This window comes from Mycteria americana, chromosome 3 (genome assembly GCF_035582795.1).
Source record: "Mycteria americana isolate JAX WOST 10 ecotype Jacksonville Zoo and Gardens chromosome 3, USCA_MyAme_1.0, whole genome shotgun sequence".
NCBI lineage: Eukaryota > Metazoa > Chordata > Aves > Ciconiiformes > Ciconiidae > Mycteria > Mycteria americana.
The window spans coordinates 17948144-17970913 of record NC_134367.1 but is presented as its reverse complement, the minus strand read 5'-3'; the positions used below and the strand labels follow the sequence as shown (position 1 = coordinate 17970913).

Here is a 22770-nt window from a genome sequence, read left to right as displayed (position 1 = left end):
TCGGCATCTCTGACCTGTATCATTATCTCTATAGGAGCAGACAAGCAAAACAACAAACCTTGAATTTCACAATTCAGGGTGAGCCTGCAGGTTTAGGAATGTGGAAAATCCTCATAAGACATGCAAAGAGAATCTGAGAAAGGTGTCCCCCTCTTCACTCCCTACCTGCTGACTCCTTTCCTGGGCACTTGCTCTTGCTTTAGCTATTTACTCAAATGACCAAATCCATATCCGAAAAACAGAATCCCATTAAACAAAACAAGCAAAAAAACCCACTTTCCACAATAAGAATATTTTAAGAACAGCAATAAAATGCAGAATATCATACCTTTAGACCAACCCCACAAGCAAAACTTCCAGGGATGTCAATTCATCATGTTGGCATTTTGAACACACAACTAAATGACTCAAGCAACACAATCTTGTTCCAAAAGCCTTCCTCACAAGTGACTCCAAAACTACCAGTGGGTATTTTTAAACTGCTCTTCGCAAAAAGTGCACAAACATATGCATACTTGGATACATAAAAGACGTCACCACAATGTTCACACACCACCCTGCATTGCTTCCTTACTCTTACCAATCCAATCCTTACACTTGCCTCGCAGTGCACCAAAATGCAGATTACAAAGCACTGACGTTTTTGCAGACTTGTATTACATTAAATCCTCCCAAAGCTTTAAATACATATTTGTAAAACCAAGCTATGCAGCAGTTAAGATTTGAAAGCCATGAAACTTCAGTTTAGCCTTTATACATACTACTTCTGATAATATTCTTTCTGCTGCTTTATTCCATTTTCCCCAGCAGGATTTCTGCTTCATTCAGCAAATGGACAATTGCCCAGTTTTTGCCCTCATCCTATGACCCATTAAATGCTTACCATCTGCATCCTACACAGAATACAAAAACCTTACATTTCCCCATAGACATGTTTATGCAGATCTGTCCATAACAACATAGGAAGACTACATAAAATAAATGTAAACTTTGCAATAACTTTGTGAGATTGGTATTCCTATTCCTGTTCTAAAGGTGGGTGACTGGCACACAATGATGAAAGCCCAGAGGGTAAAATAAATGCCCACTAACTTCGGTTGCCTAATTTCAGACACTCAGTGCCTAGTTTTTCAGTCAGTACTTTTAAGAGAACCTTAACTGGAGTTGTGCTTTGAAAATATATCTGCAGCTGCTATTCTGAATATCCAGCATGCCTATAAATCAGGCTCAAAGTATCTCAAAATCCAAGCAAAATTGAAAATCATTACTACAACATATTTTCATTATATTGTTTCTCCAGGTCACTAAAACTCTGTGGTTTACTAGTGATTTGTACTCCAAATAAGGGAGTGAGCTCATATGGAAGAGTTTGTGATCACTACCGGGCTGTGTTACAGTCACACAGGTAATCTTCATCTGACACTTTTTCTGACTTTTGAGTATCTGCTATCACAGTCTATATATTCACTTGGTAAACATTTTGAGTATCTGATTTCTTACATTTTAAAAAGAAAAACACAGCATTTCTACCACAAGTCAAAGCTTATCCATTTGCAACTACCTGTGGCTGCGATTAGCTTTGGACTGTGATTCAGTCCAAAGCACAGATTTCTACCACTTCAGCTATCAGAAATATGTACTCATTTCCACATGGGAAGATTAATCCCTTGCCAATGCTATAGGGGGTAGAAAGAGAAATTGACTCTCTGGGCTCCCAAATTCCATGCCATTCACTTCCATTCCAGCAGCGAGACAATGCGTGCATCTACACAGGATTTTAGTTCAGATCAGGAGAGGGCTTCTGAAGCAAGCCTCCCAGTCGTCCTCACTTCAGATGCTTTGGCGTGCATTGTACAGTGGTGTCCGAATACACAAACCTGATTTCTTTTAAGCTAAACTGAAGTAGAAGATCTGCTCCAAAGGTAAGTGGATATTTAACCCACGGACTGACCTAGGTAAAGTCACTATTTCCCAAAATTATTATAGCATCAATATTGGATGCTATAATAATTCATTCCACTTCATTCCACAAAAACCCTCCTCTGGTACTGCACTACTTGCTGAAGTAAACAAAGCTAAAATTTAACATTCAGCCTTTTCCTAATTACATCTTCCATCTTTACCCACATTGCCCAGTGTGGAGCTGACATACAGCTCCACTGTATCCACACACTGAGATACATGAAGAACTGAAGATATACAACTTGCCTTGAAAGAGAGCACAAAAATTATCTGGCTTCCTAGAAGACAAACAGAACAGCCATTCAGATAGCAAGCGAGCAGGAACAAGGGCAGAGCTGGACATCACCATCATGAAAGCATCCACAAAAACCAGGTGCTTAATCAAGCAGTTGTTTTGTTGGCAAATGTTATATACAGTAACTTCAACATCTGGGAGTGGTATACTTGCATACCTTTTGAAAACTCATGTCAAACTCCTATAACATTGTGAGTATGGGCAAAATACAACTTTTAAACACCTCACGACTTGGTCAGATGTGAGCAAAACACCCACAAAGAACAAAGACAACACATTACCGAAAATAGCATGATTCATTCTCCAAACCAAATTCTAACTTGCCTCCCCGAAGTCATAAAACCTGTTCCAATAAGCATCTCCAGTTTTATAGAAGAAATAAAAAACCCCGATCCACTTAAAGCTGAGACTTCCTAGGGGAAAAAAGTTCTGATGCAGATGCATGGAACGGCAAGTTTCACCCTGAATAGTTATAATTTAGCACATGTATAAGAAAAACAAACAGAATTTTTTACCTCCTCAGGTACAGGTCATACCCACAGCTGAGTTTATAATGATAGTAACACCTCAAAGTCTGGTACAGAGAGCAATGTGTAATGGAAAGTTACGTGCACATAAGAATAAAAAACCTAGTGATAATGCAAATTATCAGCACTGGTTATTCAGCAATGATTAATGTAGGTGTGTGTTAAATACCACTTAGACATACTAAGCTATTACAAAACCTGCTGCACGTATTGTAGCAATTAAAAAACTAAATCCACTATTTTGGTGCAAGACCAGTCATACAGCCAGCGCAGTTTACAGGCACACTTTGCACCAAATTAACAGTAAAACACGAGCATGAATTCACAGCTTCAGTGTTTGGAGTAGCTACATAAAATGCAAATCCATTATAGTATTAACTGTATTAAACTATCTACATAACAAATTTCCCACTTGCATTACCTGTGCAAAAGTCAATGGCAAGTTTATAATAAAACTTTTAAAAATACATTTATTTTAGTCTTTTAAACATTTAAGTGTAACTTATACTATACATTTGTAAAAGCAAAGTTGTTTTTTAGGGAAAAAAAGTGTTTGAGAGATCGAGTCTTTACATAAAGAAAAAGAAAAAGAGAAAAAGGTCACTGACTGCTACAAGGATTTTCATCATCAAGAGGAAGTTTTGGCAAAATATTTGATTTGAACGGCCAGAAATCTCCAACATTCTGGCATAGGCAGCATCTTTAATAAACCATTAAAGAAATTTTTTAAGCCTATGTTAAAAAGAAATATAGAAGAAAAGACTATTTCTCCTATGAAACTAATTTTTAATATACTGCTGTGCAATTTTTATCCATTAATTCAGATTTTAGGCTAAGCTTTCTCTTCATATTAGCTATATTTTAATATCAAAAGCCAATCGTTGCAGCCCAGCCCTACAGAATCCTGATACTTCACAGCACATAAGGCATTTGCCTCATTCAGAAAAGCAGCAAGGGAATTTTACTGTTATAGATAATTCCTAACTGGATGGCAAAAATTGATCAGTGGCCCACACAGCCTACAATCCACTGAGAAGTAGTGATATTACTGTATAAAGTTTTACTTACTAGCTCTAGCAAGGCACTCACAGGCACTTAGAAGTACAACAGGGACAATAAATTACCTTACAAGAAACAGTGGTCTGGCAGCTGGAGCACCAAATTAAGATTCAGGAAAACAGCATTTTACAGTCTCTTCTGCCAATGACCCACACAAACTCTTTGGAAGTTACCTCCTCTTTGTGCATCTTTATTTTCTCATTTTTAACAAATCTTCTCTGATCAGGAGACAAAAAAATTATTCAAACCTGTTAACTGCAATGAATGCCTGTGGCCTCAATAACATGCTTTTGATGAATGAAAGCCGATGTGAGTTTGTTTTGGTTTGTCTGGTTGGTTTTGTGGGGGTTTTTTGGCTTTGTTTTTTTAAGATGTTCATTTAAAAAAAAAAAAAAGGCATTTTAGTTCTTATTGCTGATGAAACGGGCTTTGGAAAAAGGTCACCAAAATATGAGCAGAAGCACTGAAGCCTACCTGATGCACAGAGCCTAGAACAACGGTTTTAAGATGCAAGATGCTTCATAGGTAACAGTCAAGAACCTGTGGAGACAATGATTCTGCAGCTAGAGATGTAGGGGGTTTTCTGCATTTTGCCACACTGTGGTATGTTTTCTCCATGGAATTCAGTTTTTCCTGAGCTGCAAGATGCCAGCATTACTTGTCTCCCTGTCTATAGCCATTTTTGGTCCACCACTCTACCACAGAAACAAAGTTATCGCACATGCTTTCTGCTTTGTCTGACAGGGCTAGTGAGCAAGGTGCATTGAGCAGCACTCCTATTCTCCCATCTTATGGCCCTATTTTCAACAACTACAGTTATTAGAGCAAAAAGACGTGTTTTATAAAACATTTTAGAATATGGACTGCAAAAACATTTTGAAAAGAGCTCTTGCAAGAGCGAGGAGATCAAGACCAACTAATGTACATTTTCTTTAAAAAGAAGCACTGTTCTTAAAGCTGAGAATTTGATTTTTTTCTACATTTATAGGGCTATTTTTTTAGCAGTAACACTGGAAAAACACAAACAAACATCATATATGTTGACACATACTTGTCAAAAATTGCCAAACCTTATCACAATTAATGAAGCCTCAGTTGTGCCTTGTTTCTCAAATATCAGTATTTTCTTGTTCTTGCTGCCAGTTAGGTCAAAACCATTTCCCTTTTCCACCAAAAGGGTCAGTTCAGGAATTAAAAACATCTACAGATGTTCACAAAAAGCTACTTATAACACAGGAGATGTGATGCTTCTCCACAGCAACCAGACAGTAGTACAGATGGATCATCATCTTCCAATTTCTAACCTTCATCCAGTACAAAAGAAAAGGAACAAACAGCTTGCACAATTATCCAATATTGCTTACTGCCAAACCACTAAGAACTGAAGAGTGAGAACAACTATTACTTGAAACCAGTGATCAATTTTCCAACTGTTTTCTAAAAATTGCTGCAGTGATATTAAAAAAAAAAAACAACTAACAATTTCCACAGTAAAGCTGAAAAAAGCAATTCCATTACAAGAATCAAAATCAAAGTGTCTAGTAGTTTTCCTCAATTTATTGGGAAATGTCAGAAAGAGGAGTCCAGAGACATTGGCACAGCTATCTGATAAAGTTTAAGGATACTTGAGAGCTTAATTCAGAGAATGTTTCTTCTCTAACTGATAGGAAGAAACAGGTATTCCTCTTTCAACTCAAAGATCATAAATCTTGTGACAATGCTTTCAAATGCATTTTTAGTTCAAATAATAACAAGCATCTTCCATAATGAAAACTAATCAACACTTCTGCCCTGAAGTCTCAACCTCACTTCATAGGTGAAATATGAAGCAATGGAGGATAAGCAGCAGCGGTTATTCTGGGGTAGTATCAGTACGGGAGATGTTTATGTTAAGGCAGTGTGTTCTTTGTAGCAAAGACTGTGTTACTGCATGTTTATACAGTACCTGATGTGAAGGGAAACTCATTTTCATATGAGACTTCCAAGCACAGCCCCTCTAATAGCAGCCACTTCCTTGAAGTCCGTACTCTAACCATTTGTGTTAGTCAACTTCAACAACACTGGCAAAAGCTTTTTAATGTTGCACGAATATACTTCATCTTCATATGAATTTATTGGCAGCTGTAAGCACTTACTCATCAGGTTCCAAATGCTTTCTTTCCAAGCTGATTTCAGTCCAAAACATCAAAAGACAGTCATGACAAAAGTTAATAATAGTATTTCTATTTCCAGTATTAACTTCCAATTTCTAGCTTGTAATTCTTAAGTATGCTGGAGAGAGTGAAGAACAGCATGAACAACACGATGTAGGCACTAGTAATCTGGTTTGTGCAATAAACAAGCATCAAATCCAATAAGCTTTTTCAAACAGCGCTTACTAAATCATTACTCAGAATTACTCTAAGAAAAACTGTATGACTAAAGATGTAAAATGAAACATCAATGTACACATTTTATAGTGAAAACAACCAAAGCTAATTCATTAAGGACAGGAAGATGTCAGCTGAAGGGTGTTCTCTGTGATCAGTTCTTAAGGATTCAGCATTATAGATACTGAGCGGCCACATGTTAACAGCTATGTATTCACAGAATAACAAAAATCTAGGAAGCAAGTTTGGTTCAAAGGTGAAATTGCACTAAGAATGCTGGCTTGGGGTATTTTGCTAGTGTGTTGTGTTTTGTTTTCTTCTCTCCTCAAAAACAATAAGGACCTAAACCACTTGCTTCTGTTGAGCAAAAACTGGTTTAGCCAGTTAAGGGTTGCAGAACTCAGACTACCAGGGAAAAAGGGTTTAAATATCAAAACACAACAGCCTGGCATTATGTTGGCAAAACACAGTTCCAAACAAAGACCAACTCAGCTATGGAGTTTTCAGAAGTGTGGCTTTTTATCACATGCACACAGTGCACATGCATATAGTGATTAACCTCAAAATCTCTACTCTGTCACATGAGTATCAGCAGCATTCAAGGTATTCAAATGTATATTTGAATGACAAGTTTTTACTTTAATGCTCAGAGAACCACTACAGTCCCTGAAATTTTGTAAAAACTTTCCAAGTTACTCATTTTCCTAGCCATTTAAAAATAAAGCAAAATAACTAACATCTATGGAGGTATCCTTCTCAAATGCAACCAGAAACAGACACCTTCTCAATTAAGATCTACATCTGTACTATTATATTCTGCTGATATGTGAGAAACTGAAATCCATCTTAAAATAAGCAACAAAACATAGAAAGTAACACTCTCTTGTCCATATAGCCTGCAGAAATCAAGTAACAGCAGTAGTCAATTTAATCAGCAATTAAAACGAACATTCCCCATCTTTAAAACAGTCAGCTGCTCAGTTCTCCGGGGGGGGGGGGGGAGAAAAGGCATTCACCATGCTCTCCCTTGAATGAACTACTGTTCAACTCAGACAGCCTCTACTCCTCCCTGTCTATTATCCTCCTGCTCTTCCCAGTTCAGGAATTATCTGCATGAAATGAGCCACCTACAAAGTCTCCAAGCACCACAACAGCCCTGTAAACATTTGTAATACACAGCAACCTGCAGAAGTAATGGACACTACCTGAAGCTGTTACAGCTTTTCAAATTAATTCCATTTTCTTTTATAATATTTTAGTAACATCTAGAATTACGCTTCCATATTAAAATAAAATTTTATCTAACTTCTTACATTCAATCCCATTACAGATAATCATTTGTTAACATACTCTAAGGCTAGACCTTCTCCAAATCTGGTAGCTATCACTGGGGCTTCTAATAAATTCCTGCAGATTCATGGTGGCCTCAACTTCTTTCTAGCTTTTCCATCATGAAGAATAAAAACCCATTCATTATACTGTGGACTGTCAGTTCACTTTGAGTGACATGCTTAGTGTTTGTTGAATTATTGTGTGTATATATATATATATATACACACATACATATGAATGATTGACAGGAACTAGTAGAATCAAGAGCATTGCTCAGCCAGAAGGCAGGTCAGAAAGATTAAGAATTACCTATACAGGTAGCATTACCAGTATAGAATATACCACTGCAGTTATACAACCAGTGTGCTCACAAGCCATGTTTCAGAATAACAGTACCTCCTTCTTCAGCTTAGGCCACTTTAACTAGAAGTAAAAGGAAACACCAAAATCCCAACTACAGCAAATTACACCATTACAGCCAAACCAAAAGAGCTTCTTCACCTTCGGATATATTACCACAGAATAAAAGGCAGAGCTATGGATATTTTCCATGGCAAAAGATAGCTTAGCTGCCGAAAACATCACTTAAAACAAGCAGGCATAACTAGCATTTATCTAAATTTGCAGACAAATTGAAATTCCCAAACAGGTCTGTTCACTTGAATGAGTGCTAAAAGACTAATAATGATAACTAATGTTGAATTTAAAGTACTTTGCAAAGGAAAGAAGGAAAATTAAATATCCATACTGAAGAACTGTATCAACATTCTTTGTAAAATAAATACTGTAAAAATGCACACATGAAGCAAACAGGTTTTCACCTGGGTATGTGTAGTTTTTCTCACTTTCTGGGAAAAAAATAAAACTCCAGAGTCTAGATCCCTCATTCAAAGGCTTGAAAAACAAGGAAAAACCAAACAACCCTGGGCAACTGTTACTCGGGAAAAGTGCACGTTAGTCAAAATCATAAATGTGAAGACAACATGCCATAATCAAGGCTGCAAAAGATGTATCACAGAGCTTCATTAGGTCAACAAATGAACAGGTAAAGAGCAGTTAAAGTCAACAAATATCAAGACTAATGAATTATAAAGATGACTCATTTATTTCAGTTGTATCAGTTTTCAGAACTCTTTAAGTCAGCACTGTACCCAAGAAAGCCCACAGAGGGAAGAGAGCTACATAGCTGTGGTACAATAGATGTACAACAGTAACACTTTAAAAACAAATAGAAAGCAACACAGTGGTAACCATGTACTCAGTAAGTGACTCTTGCCATCTTCCTTATGCCTTACTGTTTTTTCTTTATTAGCCTGTTCCTTGGGCACTTCAGTATTTCTTTTCAACATCCCAGGACTGCATTATTTAGTTAGCAATTTCTAAACTGCATTTGAATTCAGAAACAGCTTGTACCGTGGTAACATAGGTCAGTAAGTAGTCACACTTACACCACCTAAATGAATTGCCTAAGGATGGGAAAACAATTTTACAAAACAAAGCAGGTGACTATAGGCTGCTCAAGTAAAGACTGTTTATTTTAGATGTTTACTGCAGAAACCTTGGACTGTAATTACATTCGAGTTTTTCTACTGCTTCACAAAAACCTGGAGAAAACATACCCAGTATGAAAGTGAGCGAGAATGTATCAGAATGAAAATTCACTGCTGCCTCCCTAAAAATTAAAGAATTAAAGTAGCTCTATATTTTATGTCCTCACAAGAATATTCATGAACCTGAATGAAATAGAGGTATTTTTCTTGCACTAAATCTTTCTAACACTTAATAGATGGTTCATCTTTTCCAACACTGTAATCAGTGTCGGCTTTCTTTTCTTTCCCAATTCTGTTCATTACAGCTTCCACTCCTTCCTTCAAGATAGTCACGTTCTCTTGCCAATTTTTTCTGTTATCCCAACAGTTTCATCCTTCTTTACAAATTTGTCATTACAGAGTAATTTCAACCAACAATACCTGGAGAGTTAAGTCAAAACCTAAACAGTAATACTAAAATCTGGGAAAGGTGTCACTGCAAAGAGACTAAGACCCTTCTGATGATACATTCCCTCCCTTCCACTAGTTCAAAGGGAAGTCAAGAAACCAGTAAAAAAAAAAAATCCCTGGACTTTGCTAGCTAATCCAAACAACTCAAAACATCCAATCACTAAGAACACCACATGCAGAATGGAGAACAGGACTTTTCTTCCAACGTCTTTTCGCCCTCTACAGTCTCCATCTATTGTCATGGGAGATCATGCTTTGCTATCCACCCTTCATTCTTCTGACTGCTGCTAACAGCAGATAAGGAAAGTACAGGGCAAAGTAGAAGCACAGTTTTCTTACCCTACCACTCCCTTTTCTTCAGCGTTTGGATTTCACACACCCATGTGAATGCTACTTTTACTCACTTGATTACTCATAAGTTTCCTGGGTCACATCAGAAAAATCAGTAACATGCTGCTCTGTATTTCACAGCAGCACACAAGAGTATAAGAATCAACGGTGAAAGAGAATAAAACCTGGGACACTCTTCACTTTATTCTTTTTTACGGTTTCATAATGCTTAAGACAAATATTAGGCCATCTAAATTCTGGACAGCTATACAGGACAAACTTTTTGATTTCCACTCCATGTTTAGACAAAAAGGCTTTTATCAGACTAAAGCATTTCAGTCCTCAGGAGGCTATGTTAGGTTGCCTCGGCAGAAAACAAGGGAGGCTAAGGCATCACTAATGCCTAAAATTTTATGAAATAACAGAGAGCTAACTAGGAGACACATCCAGATGTTCCCTGCAGGCAAATCAGGTGCATACTGCTTCTCAGCAAAATGATTCCCTACGCCACCTCCAAGCTTGGTCTTTTACCTGAGCTCCAGCTGTGGCTCATCTCCAAAGCATCAAAATAAAGTAAAAAAATTTGCAGATACATCTTGCCAATTGCATGCATGTAAGAAATTAACATTTCATATATATATGAGGAAAAAAAAATCCTGCCCGCTCTCCTTGAAGGCAACAAGGTGAAACACAAAGGCTCAACATACGTCAGCGATAATTGCTTTTACATGGAACTCGGTGCGTTAAGGGCATGTCGAAAGCAACTCGGGTAACCCTCTGCACAAGGAAGCATATGCTGAAAATTATGCAGAGATGTAGATGCAGCAGACTGGCCTGTGATCACTAAATTAAGGAAGTTCATATGGTTTATACAGTTCACGTTTAGGAGGACTTGGATTTTTATGCCTATTCTTATTAAAAAAAAGTAGGTTTAGATTCTTTGAAGGTTGACGGCACTCATGTAGAAAATTATATTTATTCTACGCAAATGAGCAAATTTATTCAAATAAAAGCTAAAATTAGACTGCAAAAAAAACTATGAAAAGTGTGGAAACAGCAAGGAAATTTTTTTACTTTTGTTGAAAAAACACTGCTTATCTTTATGCACTTCACTTGAAATCCAGGATGTAATCATAAGCATGATGTTTTATTCAGTCGACACATGTTCACGTAGCTATACTGTCAGCAGTTGGAGCCATACTCTTTCTTTTCTTATCTAGAAGATAATCACTGAAGTTAGCTTAGTCAATCTGGTTGTTCAGATCGTATTTCAGGATCTCAAGATCAATCTCTTAGACAACCCAGGCAAAAAGTTGATGCTCACATATTGTCGTCATCAATCTCCTATCTCCCCTGCTCAGCTATTCCTCTACTACAGTTATCTGTTTCTATGGCAAATGAAGGGCAGTAATAACCCATATAATTTTTGCCCATTCTCAGATAAAAATTTTGCTCCCTCTGGTGGAAGCAGTGAAAGCAAAGATTATTCTCTGAACTCACCTTACCCTGCAGCGACATAAAGACAAGAAGAAAGCTTTGCTCTCCTAGAACCATTCTCATCTCACAGCACATTTAAATATCTCCAATTTAATGACAGGTAAGCTGACATGTCATCAAGAGAAGTCATTTGTCAACAGACAGCAAGGTAGTGCCAGAACTAGGAATGGACCAAGGTCCAACGCACTATTTGTCAGGCTTCACCTCCAAGAAAGAGGAAAGTGGCTGAGACACAAATACGATGTGAGTACAGACAAGAAAAACAGAAGGCTAGGTGAGAGGTGTAACTATAATAAAATCATGCAAGTTGCAACCTCGATGCATTATGCAACACATGAGTCTCTAGCAGCCAAGTTTTTATGATAATCTTTCCCATACTTCTCTTTAGCTGTCAGGGTTGGGAAGGACATAACTACTTTTATTCCCTCTCTCCCCTAACAAGACAGAAGGAATACTGCGGTACATTAACATTCATTCACTCATTCATTAACTTTAAGGACCCAAGGTGACACAGTTGTCAACAGTTTGCCGAGTAGCAAACTTCAGTTCTCCAAGAAGTAAAAAGATACAGTTCTTATAAGGCTTTTTACCCTCAAGGAGTGATTTTTTTTTTTTCCTATAACAAGATACAAAAGAAAGGTGTGCAAGTTTGCCTTCCCAAATCTACAGAGATAATCATAGGTTCTTGTTCACACCAAGCACCTTCCCTTGCACCGAATCACTGAAAATAACAATAGAAAAATTGGAACAAGCAGCTTATCAAATACATGTTAGCTTTTCCAAGTAGCCATTTCAGTTAACTTGGTGCAAGACGAAATAAGGGCCAAAGGAAGGGTATTATCACATAACATCTTGTTGGGGGTTATACACAGAAGCTGAAAACAAGTTCTTCTCCATTCCTATAGCAAACTAGTACTCTAGTACCAAGAAGAAAGGTCTAGGAACAGCAATCTGTTAAAGCAACAAAGCTTTTCTCTTGTAACACAGTTGGGCACATAAAGGAGACTGTTCTTCTCACACATGTCAAACGCCTCTGGTGGAGCTGTCATCCTCCATCTTTTATACTGATCTCCAACCAGCACATAACCAACACCGTTCTCAAACAAATCTGTGCCTCTAGTTCTACCAAGCAGTAAGGCAAAAAATAATAAATTTCTTGCACTCGGTCCACACACAGACATGGTTCTGACTAATTAGTTTGATCTTAGAGATAGCAGCTTCACCTTTAACTGAAATTTCTATTTCCATTCACTGCCAAATAGGCACAGTTCTTCCATCCATTTGTTTGAACACCCAGCCAGTAGAGTAACATTGACACATGCTACCTGGATTTGTCCTCCCAGAGTTACATGCCTTTGCCTTCAATAAAACGTTATATCAGGATAATTAGACTATAATGGTTTAAATGTAAATCACAATTGCAACATTTTGGATATAAAGATTAGAATCTACTTGTGATCAAAACTGAAACATGGAAGTGGAGAAACAAAACCCACTCATCTCCATCAGTTCTGAGTGCTGGCGTTATTCCGGAGTGCCCATTTCAAGTACCTGCTGTAATGGTATAACTGTAGTCACAGTACAGATTTGGATCAAGTAGTAGAAACAACCTACTAATCAGAAAACCTTTTTTTTTTTTTTTCCCAAAGCCCTGCTACATTTTCATACCGAGTATGCGTATAGTATCAGCGAATGTCATGCATAATCTTTGAGCATACACAACAGAGAGTACTGGCACTTTTTCTTCTCTGCCCTTGTTCTCTCCTTTACCACCTTTGACTTGATTACACTGAACACATTTCACATTCTTTCTGTATTACAGACTTACTATCAAGACAGACCTTGAGCTACGAGGTTACAAAAATCTAACTTTGCCTTTTTTTTTTTTCCATCAGCTATAGACGCATTCTCCTCAGTGCAGCCTAATTTTGTAACTCTTCAATTCACACTCCAGTCATAATCAGTGCTCTTCATACACAACTGGACCTGTTATTATGTACAGTCCACTGATATCTAAAACCAAAGTATGTATGACTTTTAACTGCTTATAACAAATCTTTTCAGTCACATGTGTAGTGACCCTCCATTGTGATTATTCCCAAAAGCTTCAACAGAGCTGAAATAGTATCCGATAAAAACATCTTGGCTTTACAGGAGCATCTGTTGCAAAACATTCAATACAGGGAAGTTTTCCAGGCTTTGCTAAAAAGTAACTTCATTATCATCAAAATGCCATATCCGCAACAATTAAAATAAATTTTGTAGAAGCTGCACTACATCATGAAGCAATTAAATTTATGACTATTATTATGAATAGATAATTATACAACGCCAGCATCATGCCCTAAAAAAATGGCCACCTCTTATTTGTTTTAGAGTACCCTGTAGAAGCTACACGCTTTATAGAAATAAATACACAGCACCTGCCAAGAAAAGCTTACAGTCTGCACGTACGAGGCACTGAGCCATGTGGTGCCACTGCCCCCGGATGCAGGTATCCTTGCAAGTTGTGCGCAGTTATCTATTCCATCACAGCAAGCTTAATTTAAACTTGCTCGCTTTTGTCTGTTTTCCAGAAGATACTTTCTCATGTGTATCCTTAACCTAAGGTTCTCTCACCTCCATTCAAACAAATGGCTGGGGGAGAGGGGAAGAAAAAAGAAAGAGCGTGTAGTTCAGTCACTTCTAAAACTCTTTCACTAGACATGCTCCTTCCTCTGTATTTCGTTTCCAGTTATTTTTCTCACTCATTAGGTGTATTTTGTAAAACCAAACCATCAAAATCTCCCTCTCCGTGAGCACAGGCTGTTTTCCTTGATGCGTTTCATTCATTCATAAATGGAGATTGTTTTTTAATAAGAATTCCTCACATGAAATTTCCTGGTGCTACAAAATTTATAGGAGTAACTTAAGGCTACTTTTTATGTATTCATCAACACATACATATTCTGTAGATTTAGGAGATCTAGACCACTTCCCCCATAAACAAACATTCTGTACAGTCATTAAACTCTGCCAACCTCAGTTTCCCAATCTTATTTTGTAATCTTCTCATGCTTTATGCAGATGACAGGATTAACAACCTTCAGGAATTTTTATATCACTCGGACAAAAGACAGGACGGAAACGCTCTGCCTACAAAGTACATATGAATTCCCAACAGCATTACGTGCAGCACACGTTATTTAACGCTGCATTTAAAAACCACTGCCAGACGCATCTATCTAGGCGCAGCACACTGCTTTGCGTTTGCAATCATTCCCCAACCTTTGCATTGCTGAGCTGATACCGGGCCCGTTCCCAGCTGCGGAGCCGCATCTGGCCGAAGGGGGATGCCAACAAGTTGGCCGCCCCGGCCGCGACCGCGGCCCCTGCGGCCTGATCCCGGTACGCCCGAAGACGCGCACCGGCGGGGCGAGGCGAGGCGAGGCGGGCCGTGCCCGGGATGCGGCCACGCCGCTGGACCGGCGGGCGCGGGGCGGGCGGCGGCGCGAGCGCACCTGCACGCGGAGCGCGGCCGCAGCTCCCCGCCGCGGCGCCCCCCCGCGGGCCGCGGCCGCGCCCCCCTCTCGCCTCTCCTGCGGGTGCGTGAGGGGAACCGCCGCCGCCACCGCCCCGCCGGGTGCTGCCCACCCTCCCCCCGGCCCCCCGCCCGGCGGAGGCGGGAGGATAGAGGGGCCGCGGGGGGATGGGGCGGGGCGGGACAGCACGGAGCGGAGCGGGGGCGCTCGCCCGGCGCGGCACCGCCCCTCCCCGGCGAGCCGCCGGCAGGCAGCGGCGGGGCAGGCACCTCCCCATCCTCACCTGGTCGACGGGCAGCCGCACGGCGTTGCTGAGGGGCTGCAGCAGCGTGGAGCCCGTGGTGCTGGTGGCCATGGCGAGGGCGCCTCCTCCCGCGCCGAGAGAGCGGGCGACGAGGCCGACGGAACCGCTCCCCTCCCGGGCTCCCGCGGCGGCAACAACGGCGGCGGCGGCAACAACGGCGGCGGCGCGAAGAGCCCCAGCCCCGCACGGCGCCGTGACAACAAGGGGCCGGCGCGGCCCCGCCGTTGACTGACAGCGCCAGCGGCCAACCCGCGCGCGGCGCCGCCGCGGAGTGACAGGCGGGCTCGCCCAATCCCCGCCCCTCGGCGGGGTGGGCGGGACGAGGCGGCTCCCCTCCGGCGGCGGCCAGCGGCCGCGGCCCGGCGCGGGGGGCGGGAGGGGGAAGATGGTGCCCGGGCGGGCGGGGGTCGGTGAGGTGAATCACGGGGCGGGGGGGGAAGGAGGCGGCCCCGCGGCGGCCGCCCCGCGCTGAGGGCGGGCAGAAGCTGCGCGCAGCGCGCAGGTACCGCGCAGAGCCCGGCGTGGCCTCGCCCTGCTCCAGGCGGCGCTGCGGGGCGGTGCGGGGCAGGGGCCCCGCCGCACCTCGCCTCGCCTTGCCTTGCCTCGCCTCGCCTCGTCTCTCCGCGGCGTGCGGAGCTCTGCCCTGCGCTGAGGTGTGCGCGACGTCGCCGAGGGCGCGGGGGGGACGGATGGGACACCTGAGGGGAAATGGCACCTTCCTGCGCGGGGTGGGGAAGCAGGGATGGCCTGACAGGAGAGCTCCCCGAGGAAGCGGGGTGCTGGCAGCGCTGGCGGCGTCGGTGCCAGGCGTCGGTCGGCCCAGGTGGCAGCTGTGGAGGTATCTGTCGCTGAGGGAAGAGGGTAGCGCAAAACCGTGTGGGCGCAGGCGTATGCTGAGGTAATGAAGAGATCAGCCCGCCGTTCTGCTCCTAGCCATCTCCCCTTCGCCGGCACGGACACAGGGGCAGCTCAGCGCTCAGTAGCTGCGTACACGACGGTGGATGAGCGATGGATACACACAGGGCGGGAGGGTGGCCTGGCACCCTGAAGAAGTCGCAAAAAATGGGTAAAAAAAACCTGTTCCTACAGCCACCCGTTGACTTAAGGAAGTCTGTCTATCATGGCTATAAGCCACAGGTTGTAGTTTATTAATGGCCTGTTTCTTAAATACAGAAACCTCAAGCATCAGTACTTTTTCAGTAGGTTCAGCCTAGCAGTGCAGTTTCCTTAAAGAAAGCAAGAAGTGATGTGGTGATGCCAATAGTAATAAATTGGTACGCAGCACAACTCTTCCACCTGTCTGGTCAACACTGTCCAATGTGAAACAGAGTAAAGTCTTGAGTGAAGGCTGCGTGTTAAGAAGTGCCGCAAACTCTACCAGACGAGCTTGTGCAGTAGGCTACTTATTAAACCATTCTGGTTTAGTGCCCTGCCTGCCTCTTTTACATTAGAGCTTTCTGTAGAGTTTTTTTCTTAGGAAATAACTGCAACCTTAATTGTTCTAAATGATGTGGTGAAAGAGGCTCCAAAGGAATACACTGTAAAACTGCACAAGAATCCTGGGTCTCTTGAGAGAAAACTGCAGGTTATTCCTTGCAGTTTATTACACATTTTTTTAAATTATTGTATATTATACCTCTAAACTATGCTGCAATCAGTAATTTACTCTCAACACAAAAATGTCACCATTTTAAGTATGTGAAAGATGAAGCGCCTTGTCCAATATCATGCTAACAGTCTGAACCATGTCTGGAGTAGTGGCTAGGTATAGTGATTTACATAGCCATTTAAGTTCACAGTTAACACTAATTGGTAGTATCAGGAAAATGGAGGTAAGTGTAATTATCTGAAAACATCCGTTGTTTCTCTTAGTGAATTACAGACCACACTGTACTTATGTTTTAGCTTGTGGTAAGGTCTTTTGTCTGCATTTAAAGAGACTGGTTAATAGGTACAAATAAGTGGTTTTAATTAGATTTCTTCACTGCGTGACAGGCAATTACAATTGTGGTAGCATCTGCAGGTTCAGAAGCAATAGCATGATGTTTTTGTAGTAAAGCAAAGAGAGCTGCTTTCAGAAAGGGGGAAAAAAAAACCTTTTTCCCAATTAATTCTGAATCAGTCCCTTAAATCTAAACCTGCAAATTATATGTACATGTGAGTAACTTCATAGGAGTGCAGTGCCACTAGGCTCAGTACAGTCTGCATTACACTATACATATGTATGTATGTATATAAAGACTAAGCTCATTTTATCTGATTTTCTTTTAGTAAGGAGACACATACCTACGCACAAATCTTTGGAAATCTTAACCTAAACATTCTCGAATGAAGCCACAAAAGAGCTGCTTTAGAAAAGGCTGATAACTAATTCTGAATCATAGTCTAGTCACAAGAAATGATTCTGGTGCATCTATATAAATCCATGGAGGTGGTGTTACTGAGACGTTCATGAAATATTTGCAGCAAATAATGGACCTACTGAATGAACTCCTTACATTCAATTAACAAAATGCCTGAGAACAAGCTCATGATATCACAGCATAAATGTCAGTTGGTTTTAAAACACAGCCCTTAATTTTCTGGTAATTTTTATTCTTTTTTCAATGTATGTATTCTTGCAATGCTCAGAAAATACAAAAATATGCTTCCCTGCATGACTCCTAGTATCTTGGGAGTTCATACTTAAAAGATACATTTATCTATACTGTAAATCACAGTATCATTATAAATAGTTTGCATCTATGGCATTAAGTTACATAATTACATTTTTCACAAGTTTGCACTGGAGAAATGTGGCGTTTTGGGAAGGTGTTCTTGGGCTCTTATTTAGGAAGGTGTGTGCTGGGGAGGACAAAGTCAAGGAAATACATCTTGAAAATAGTCACAAAATAATAGTCCCTTTGTAGTGACAGGGGAGATTGGTTACATGAAAGACCAGAAAGGGTCCTGCCCCACAGAGCTTAAAATCTACATTCGCAATTAAAAGTGAAGCATACAAATGTTGGTCGAGAAGAAAGTAACAGGAAAATAAGCAATTTCTCCCAGAGAAAAAGTAGTTTGTCTTTGATGTTTGCTGTAAAATGTATGGTAAGGGCTTTCGTGAGCACTGCAGTAAAACTAGGTCTTCTGCTTTTCCTTTTTTTTTTTGAAAGAAGATGTCATTACACATGTTTTCAGAGAACTTCCTGCCTGTGTGAGAATACTATGTTGTGTGGGGGAAGATGAAGCATTGGCTGGTGACTGGTAGCATTCCACATCACATTGGCACAGTAACAGTGCAATTAGTCCTGAAAGTTAAATGATGCTGTGAAAAAGAAGACTGGCGAGTGATACAAAGAAGCTAATGTACCTAGAGTAGTGAATCTATAAAATTTGATATACTTTGGACATTACTTACTTCCCTACTGTTTTAAATATTTGCATGGAAGTGAACAAGAAGTGGTACTTCCACAAGGAAATTCTTTCCACCAAAGGCTGTCAGTCAAAATGCAGGAGGGCGTGTTGATTTAGATAATCCCTGGAGAGTGGCTTGGCATAGCATGAACTTCTTCTGATGTTCTGTGATTAAGTTTTTATGGTCCCATAAGTGCTCATAGTTCTTAGGTATAAAAATAAGCACAAAGGCATCTCTCAGCCCTACAGAGATTACTTAATCTGTCAGAATGATGTGACATTGATGTAACAAACACTAGAGGTTTCCTGTAAACTTTGTTTAGTTGAATGGCAATGTAAGATATTCAGATGTTTACAATCCCAGTCTTCCCATATGACATTATACAATAAAGAACAAAAAGAGCAGAGTTGTGGCAGAGGACAGGAAGGGACAATGGGACAGAGTTACTAGATGCACCATTGTGTACCGTTCTTATTCCTCTATTTGTTTGATAAGGTCGTTCTGGGAACACATTCACAATAAGAAAATAGGAACAATTACTGAAACTCCTTTTAGCAAAACAGAAGAAAAGGAAAATGGGTTTCAGTATTAGCTATAGAGAGGTGATCGCTTTTCCACAGTGAAGTCTTATTTTAGCCTTACCTATCTGGCTTTGCTTAGCCTAAAATATTTGAGACTTCATTCCGAAGAGAATATTTCTGCAAAAGCTGATGCCAGTCAAACTGAGTTACGGTTCATAAAAAATCTACTACTGAAATTTTGGCATTTGTTTGTATCTTTATCTCACCCTTCCTCCAAAGCAGTCTCTTGCAATCCCGTCCAATATTCTGTACAGCACAATAAGCCTCACATGCATCAGCTGTTTTCTGAACTAATATAATCTTTAATTAGCCAGTTCTGCTATATGAGTAATTCAGTGCCCAGTGTGATCCCTGTTAATATTAGTAGGAATTCTTCATGATGATGCTGTTGATTGCCAGCTCAAGTAACATTTGTTTGGCACTCTACCTATTAGGAAAAATATAAATACCTTTCTACAGTCTAGCTACAGGATAGCTAAAATCTCCCTTTGGATCTTTTAGCAGAACACTTTGGCTTTAGATTTTTTACTTCTTTTGTTTTGATCTTTGAGCTGCTCTGAGAGCAAGTAAGCTTTTCTGGTTTTAAGGCAGCAATGAGTTTCTATCATAAAACTGGTTTGGACCAACTTTCTTTCCTCTAAGTACTTAAGTTTTGTAAATTCTGTGATGGGGAAATGCATCAGTGTCTCTCAAAAACATAGGCTCATGTTCAGCTCACACTATTTTGGTTTTCAATTATAACACTAAGTCTGTTAACAAAATCAGGCAGAGCTTGTAAAGGATGAGTGGAAGCTCACCTTACTCTTCAGCTGTAAATACCAACTCTCAGGTACAGATCGTAGAAATGATAATTTCCTCAGTAAAGGAACTTCCTGCTTTCATGACAAGGACAAACCAACTGACTTGAACAAGAAGTTACTGTTATAAATGAGTGAGTTGCCTTTTTGAAGCAAATTCTACTCTCAAATTATTTATGGGGAAATGGTACAAACTGACAGTGTACAGCATCTCAAAGTGTAATAACTGGTGCCACATGCAATTGGGGTATTGTTGTCATTCTGATGATTGAAAAGTTTGGGGAATAGAAGCCCTTTTTTCAGAACTGAAATAAAAGCAAAGAACTTCAAAGCTAAATTATGAGTTTAAGAACAGTTGTTTTGAGATTAATTAGGTATTTACCAGACTATGAGAAATACAGTGGATGGGAGAGGCTGGTGATAACCTTGCAAGGAACCTCCTACTATGAAACGATAGTAAAGAACTGACAAGTCCACCTATTTTATTGATGTAACTATAAAAAAAAAGAACATTCATGTTAAATGCATATGAATAAATGTACAGTGAATACATCATTTAGTTTAATTTCCTGTCATACTGTAACAGCAGGGCATGGAAATAACTGCTTCTAACCAGTTTCTCAGGTTTCTGGGCTGTCTTTGTATTGTGTCTCCTTGGCTGAAAGGGGAGACCTGACTTTTCTCGATATCTGATGTTACAGGTTCTCAAACTGATCCTTGCTGCTTAGAGAGCTCAGTTCCCAAGGTTCCTCCCAGTTGCGCTAGGTGAGTGCAACAAGATAGGACTAAGACCCTTCTTTATTTGGATTGTTTCTGAAATAATAATGTCTTACTCATCCCAGAGTTGCTGAAGAGTTGCTTTTAATGCCAAGATAAGTTTCCAGAGTAAAGTGAGTTTATTCTAAGAGCAAAGGGTGAAGTGTAGGAGGGGGTGCAAGGTAAATAACAAAAATGCAATTTAAAATTAAGCTTACCAAACAAGTTTTCTTTTTAGTTGCTTCAGGTTCACAGTTAACTTAAGGGAGAGAAAGGGAGGACTGCGGAATTTTCTTTTTCTGTCCCCCAGGACTGGCTCACCCTAAATAGCTTTCTCAGTCCATATGGTCAATGCTACTTAGTTCAGGATGGTTCTCCCTGTTCTTATGAATTATCATGTTCAATCCTGATCGTATTTCTATTCAGTAAGAAGTAGGAATTTTTCCTTGAGGGGTTTCTGGGGTTAGTCCTTGTGCGTTCATTTGAGCTTAAATTACCATTCTGTTTTTGGAACAGTTTGTAAGTTTTTGTCATAAGACGTCCTCAGCGTCCATGCATCTTATTAGCTTTATTGTCTGCCATTCATTTAAAATTCTTTATAAAAATTGCACATAGCAACACTAGAAAGGACAGGGTTGGTTGTACACTTCATTCCCATCTCTCTCATCGTTCCCACTATCTCCTTGTCCACACACAGTTTTGAGGCTCCTGCTCTTAAAATTCCTCCCTTGCTACTTCCAACTCCAACAGCATCAGTCAGCACAGCTTGAGGTACCTCCTCTTTGCCAGCCAGTAAGTCATGCCGGACTGTTTAGCGGCCAAAACTGGTGGTGTGTGTCGGAATCGGGGTGAGTGTCAGGTAATGAATGGGAAGTAGGTACTTGGGATGTTAGACCTGTCAGCCGCAGCCTGGAGCAGCCCAGTGCAATTGAACTTATCACTGAGTCAGAGTTTCTGCAATTGTTCCAGGACCCACCTGCTTCCCCAATGCCTTTCTCTTGCTGTGTACAACAAGCAAGAAACTGTTGCCATCTGTTCTGGTGGGTAAGCCTTCACTTTTCAGAGCAGCAGGATAGGGGAAGCTTTGCTCAACTCTCAACTCTAGAGACCTGAGAGGAAATGGACCTAGAGGCTCACACCAGTCAGCCACTGAGCATAAAAATACTTCATTGAGATTTAATTTTGTTAGTTGCATCTTATCTTGATGTCCCATCTGTTAAGTGTCCCTCTGCAAGCATGTGAGCCTTGTCCAAACACAAATTTGTGAGATATAGTCATAATCAGTCTTCCCCACAACACGCCCAAAGCTTTAATGAGTAAGGTTCTGGGAACAGTAGCCAAAGGTGCATGTTAGTATTCAAGTTTCTGAGAGTTACTTCAAGTCATAGGCAAGCTCAGCTATATGTTCCATTTATATAAGCAGTGTTATTTGCCTAAGTAAAGCCATGAGTTTGTTCAACCACTCAGTCAAACAGCAGTCTCTCTAAAATTGCAGTGTGTGAACCTGAAACGCTCTAGGATATAGATTTCTTTTTCAGAAAACGTATGTAGGAAACTGAAGAAGGATTTTAGTGAATTGGGTATACTAATCTATATATATATAAATTCAGATTTTTCCTTGTCAGTTCAGTTAAATTATTAGCACATTAGATATATTTATCCTGCTGTATTTTATACAGTGCTTCATTCTTTTGACCCCCTAAACTGTATGTAAGAGAAGAGTTTGGCTATTATGTCTTCCATTATTTTTGAAATTAGTATTTATGATGATAGTAAATTTAACATGTTTCTAAACTGTACTTTAATTGGGAGGGATATTTAGGGCCGTGAAAGATTAAACAGCCTGAATGAACAGGCAGTATTCCATCTCTTGCTTTAAGTTGGTAACACCTTCATCACTTCCATGAAGATGAAGATACGTGTCTGTGTATAACAAAAACTGTTCATAACATCAACTTGCTGTACTCTGTTACGGAGATCAGAGTAGTCCATTTCATAACATTTTGTCCACATAGCTTTCTTGTAGAGAGCAAATCTGTCTGA

The 22770-nt window shown here is 40.4% G+C and overlaps 1 protein-coding gene across 1 annotated transcript in view; it reads right to left on the bottom strand.

The window, feature by feature from the left end:
* Window positions 1-15385, bottom strand: part of MBOAT2 (membrane bound glycerophospholipid O-acyltransferase 2) — a 100457-nt gene extending 85072 nt beyond the window's left edge. Inside the window, exon 1 of the mRNA XM_075497984.1 lies at window positions 15176-15385. Coding sequence (XP_075354099.1) covers window positions 15176-15247 — 72 coding nt within the window. The 5' untranslated portion in view covers window positions 15248-15385. The remainder of the gene's footprint in view (window positions 1-15175) is intronic.
* Window positions 15386-22770: the final 7385 nt, after the last annotated feature.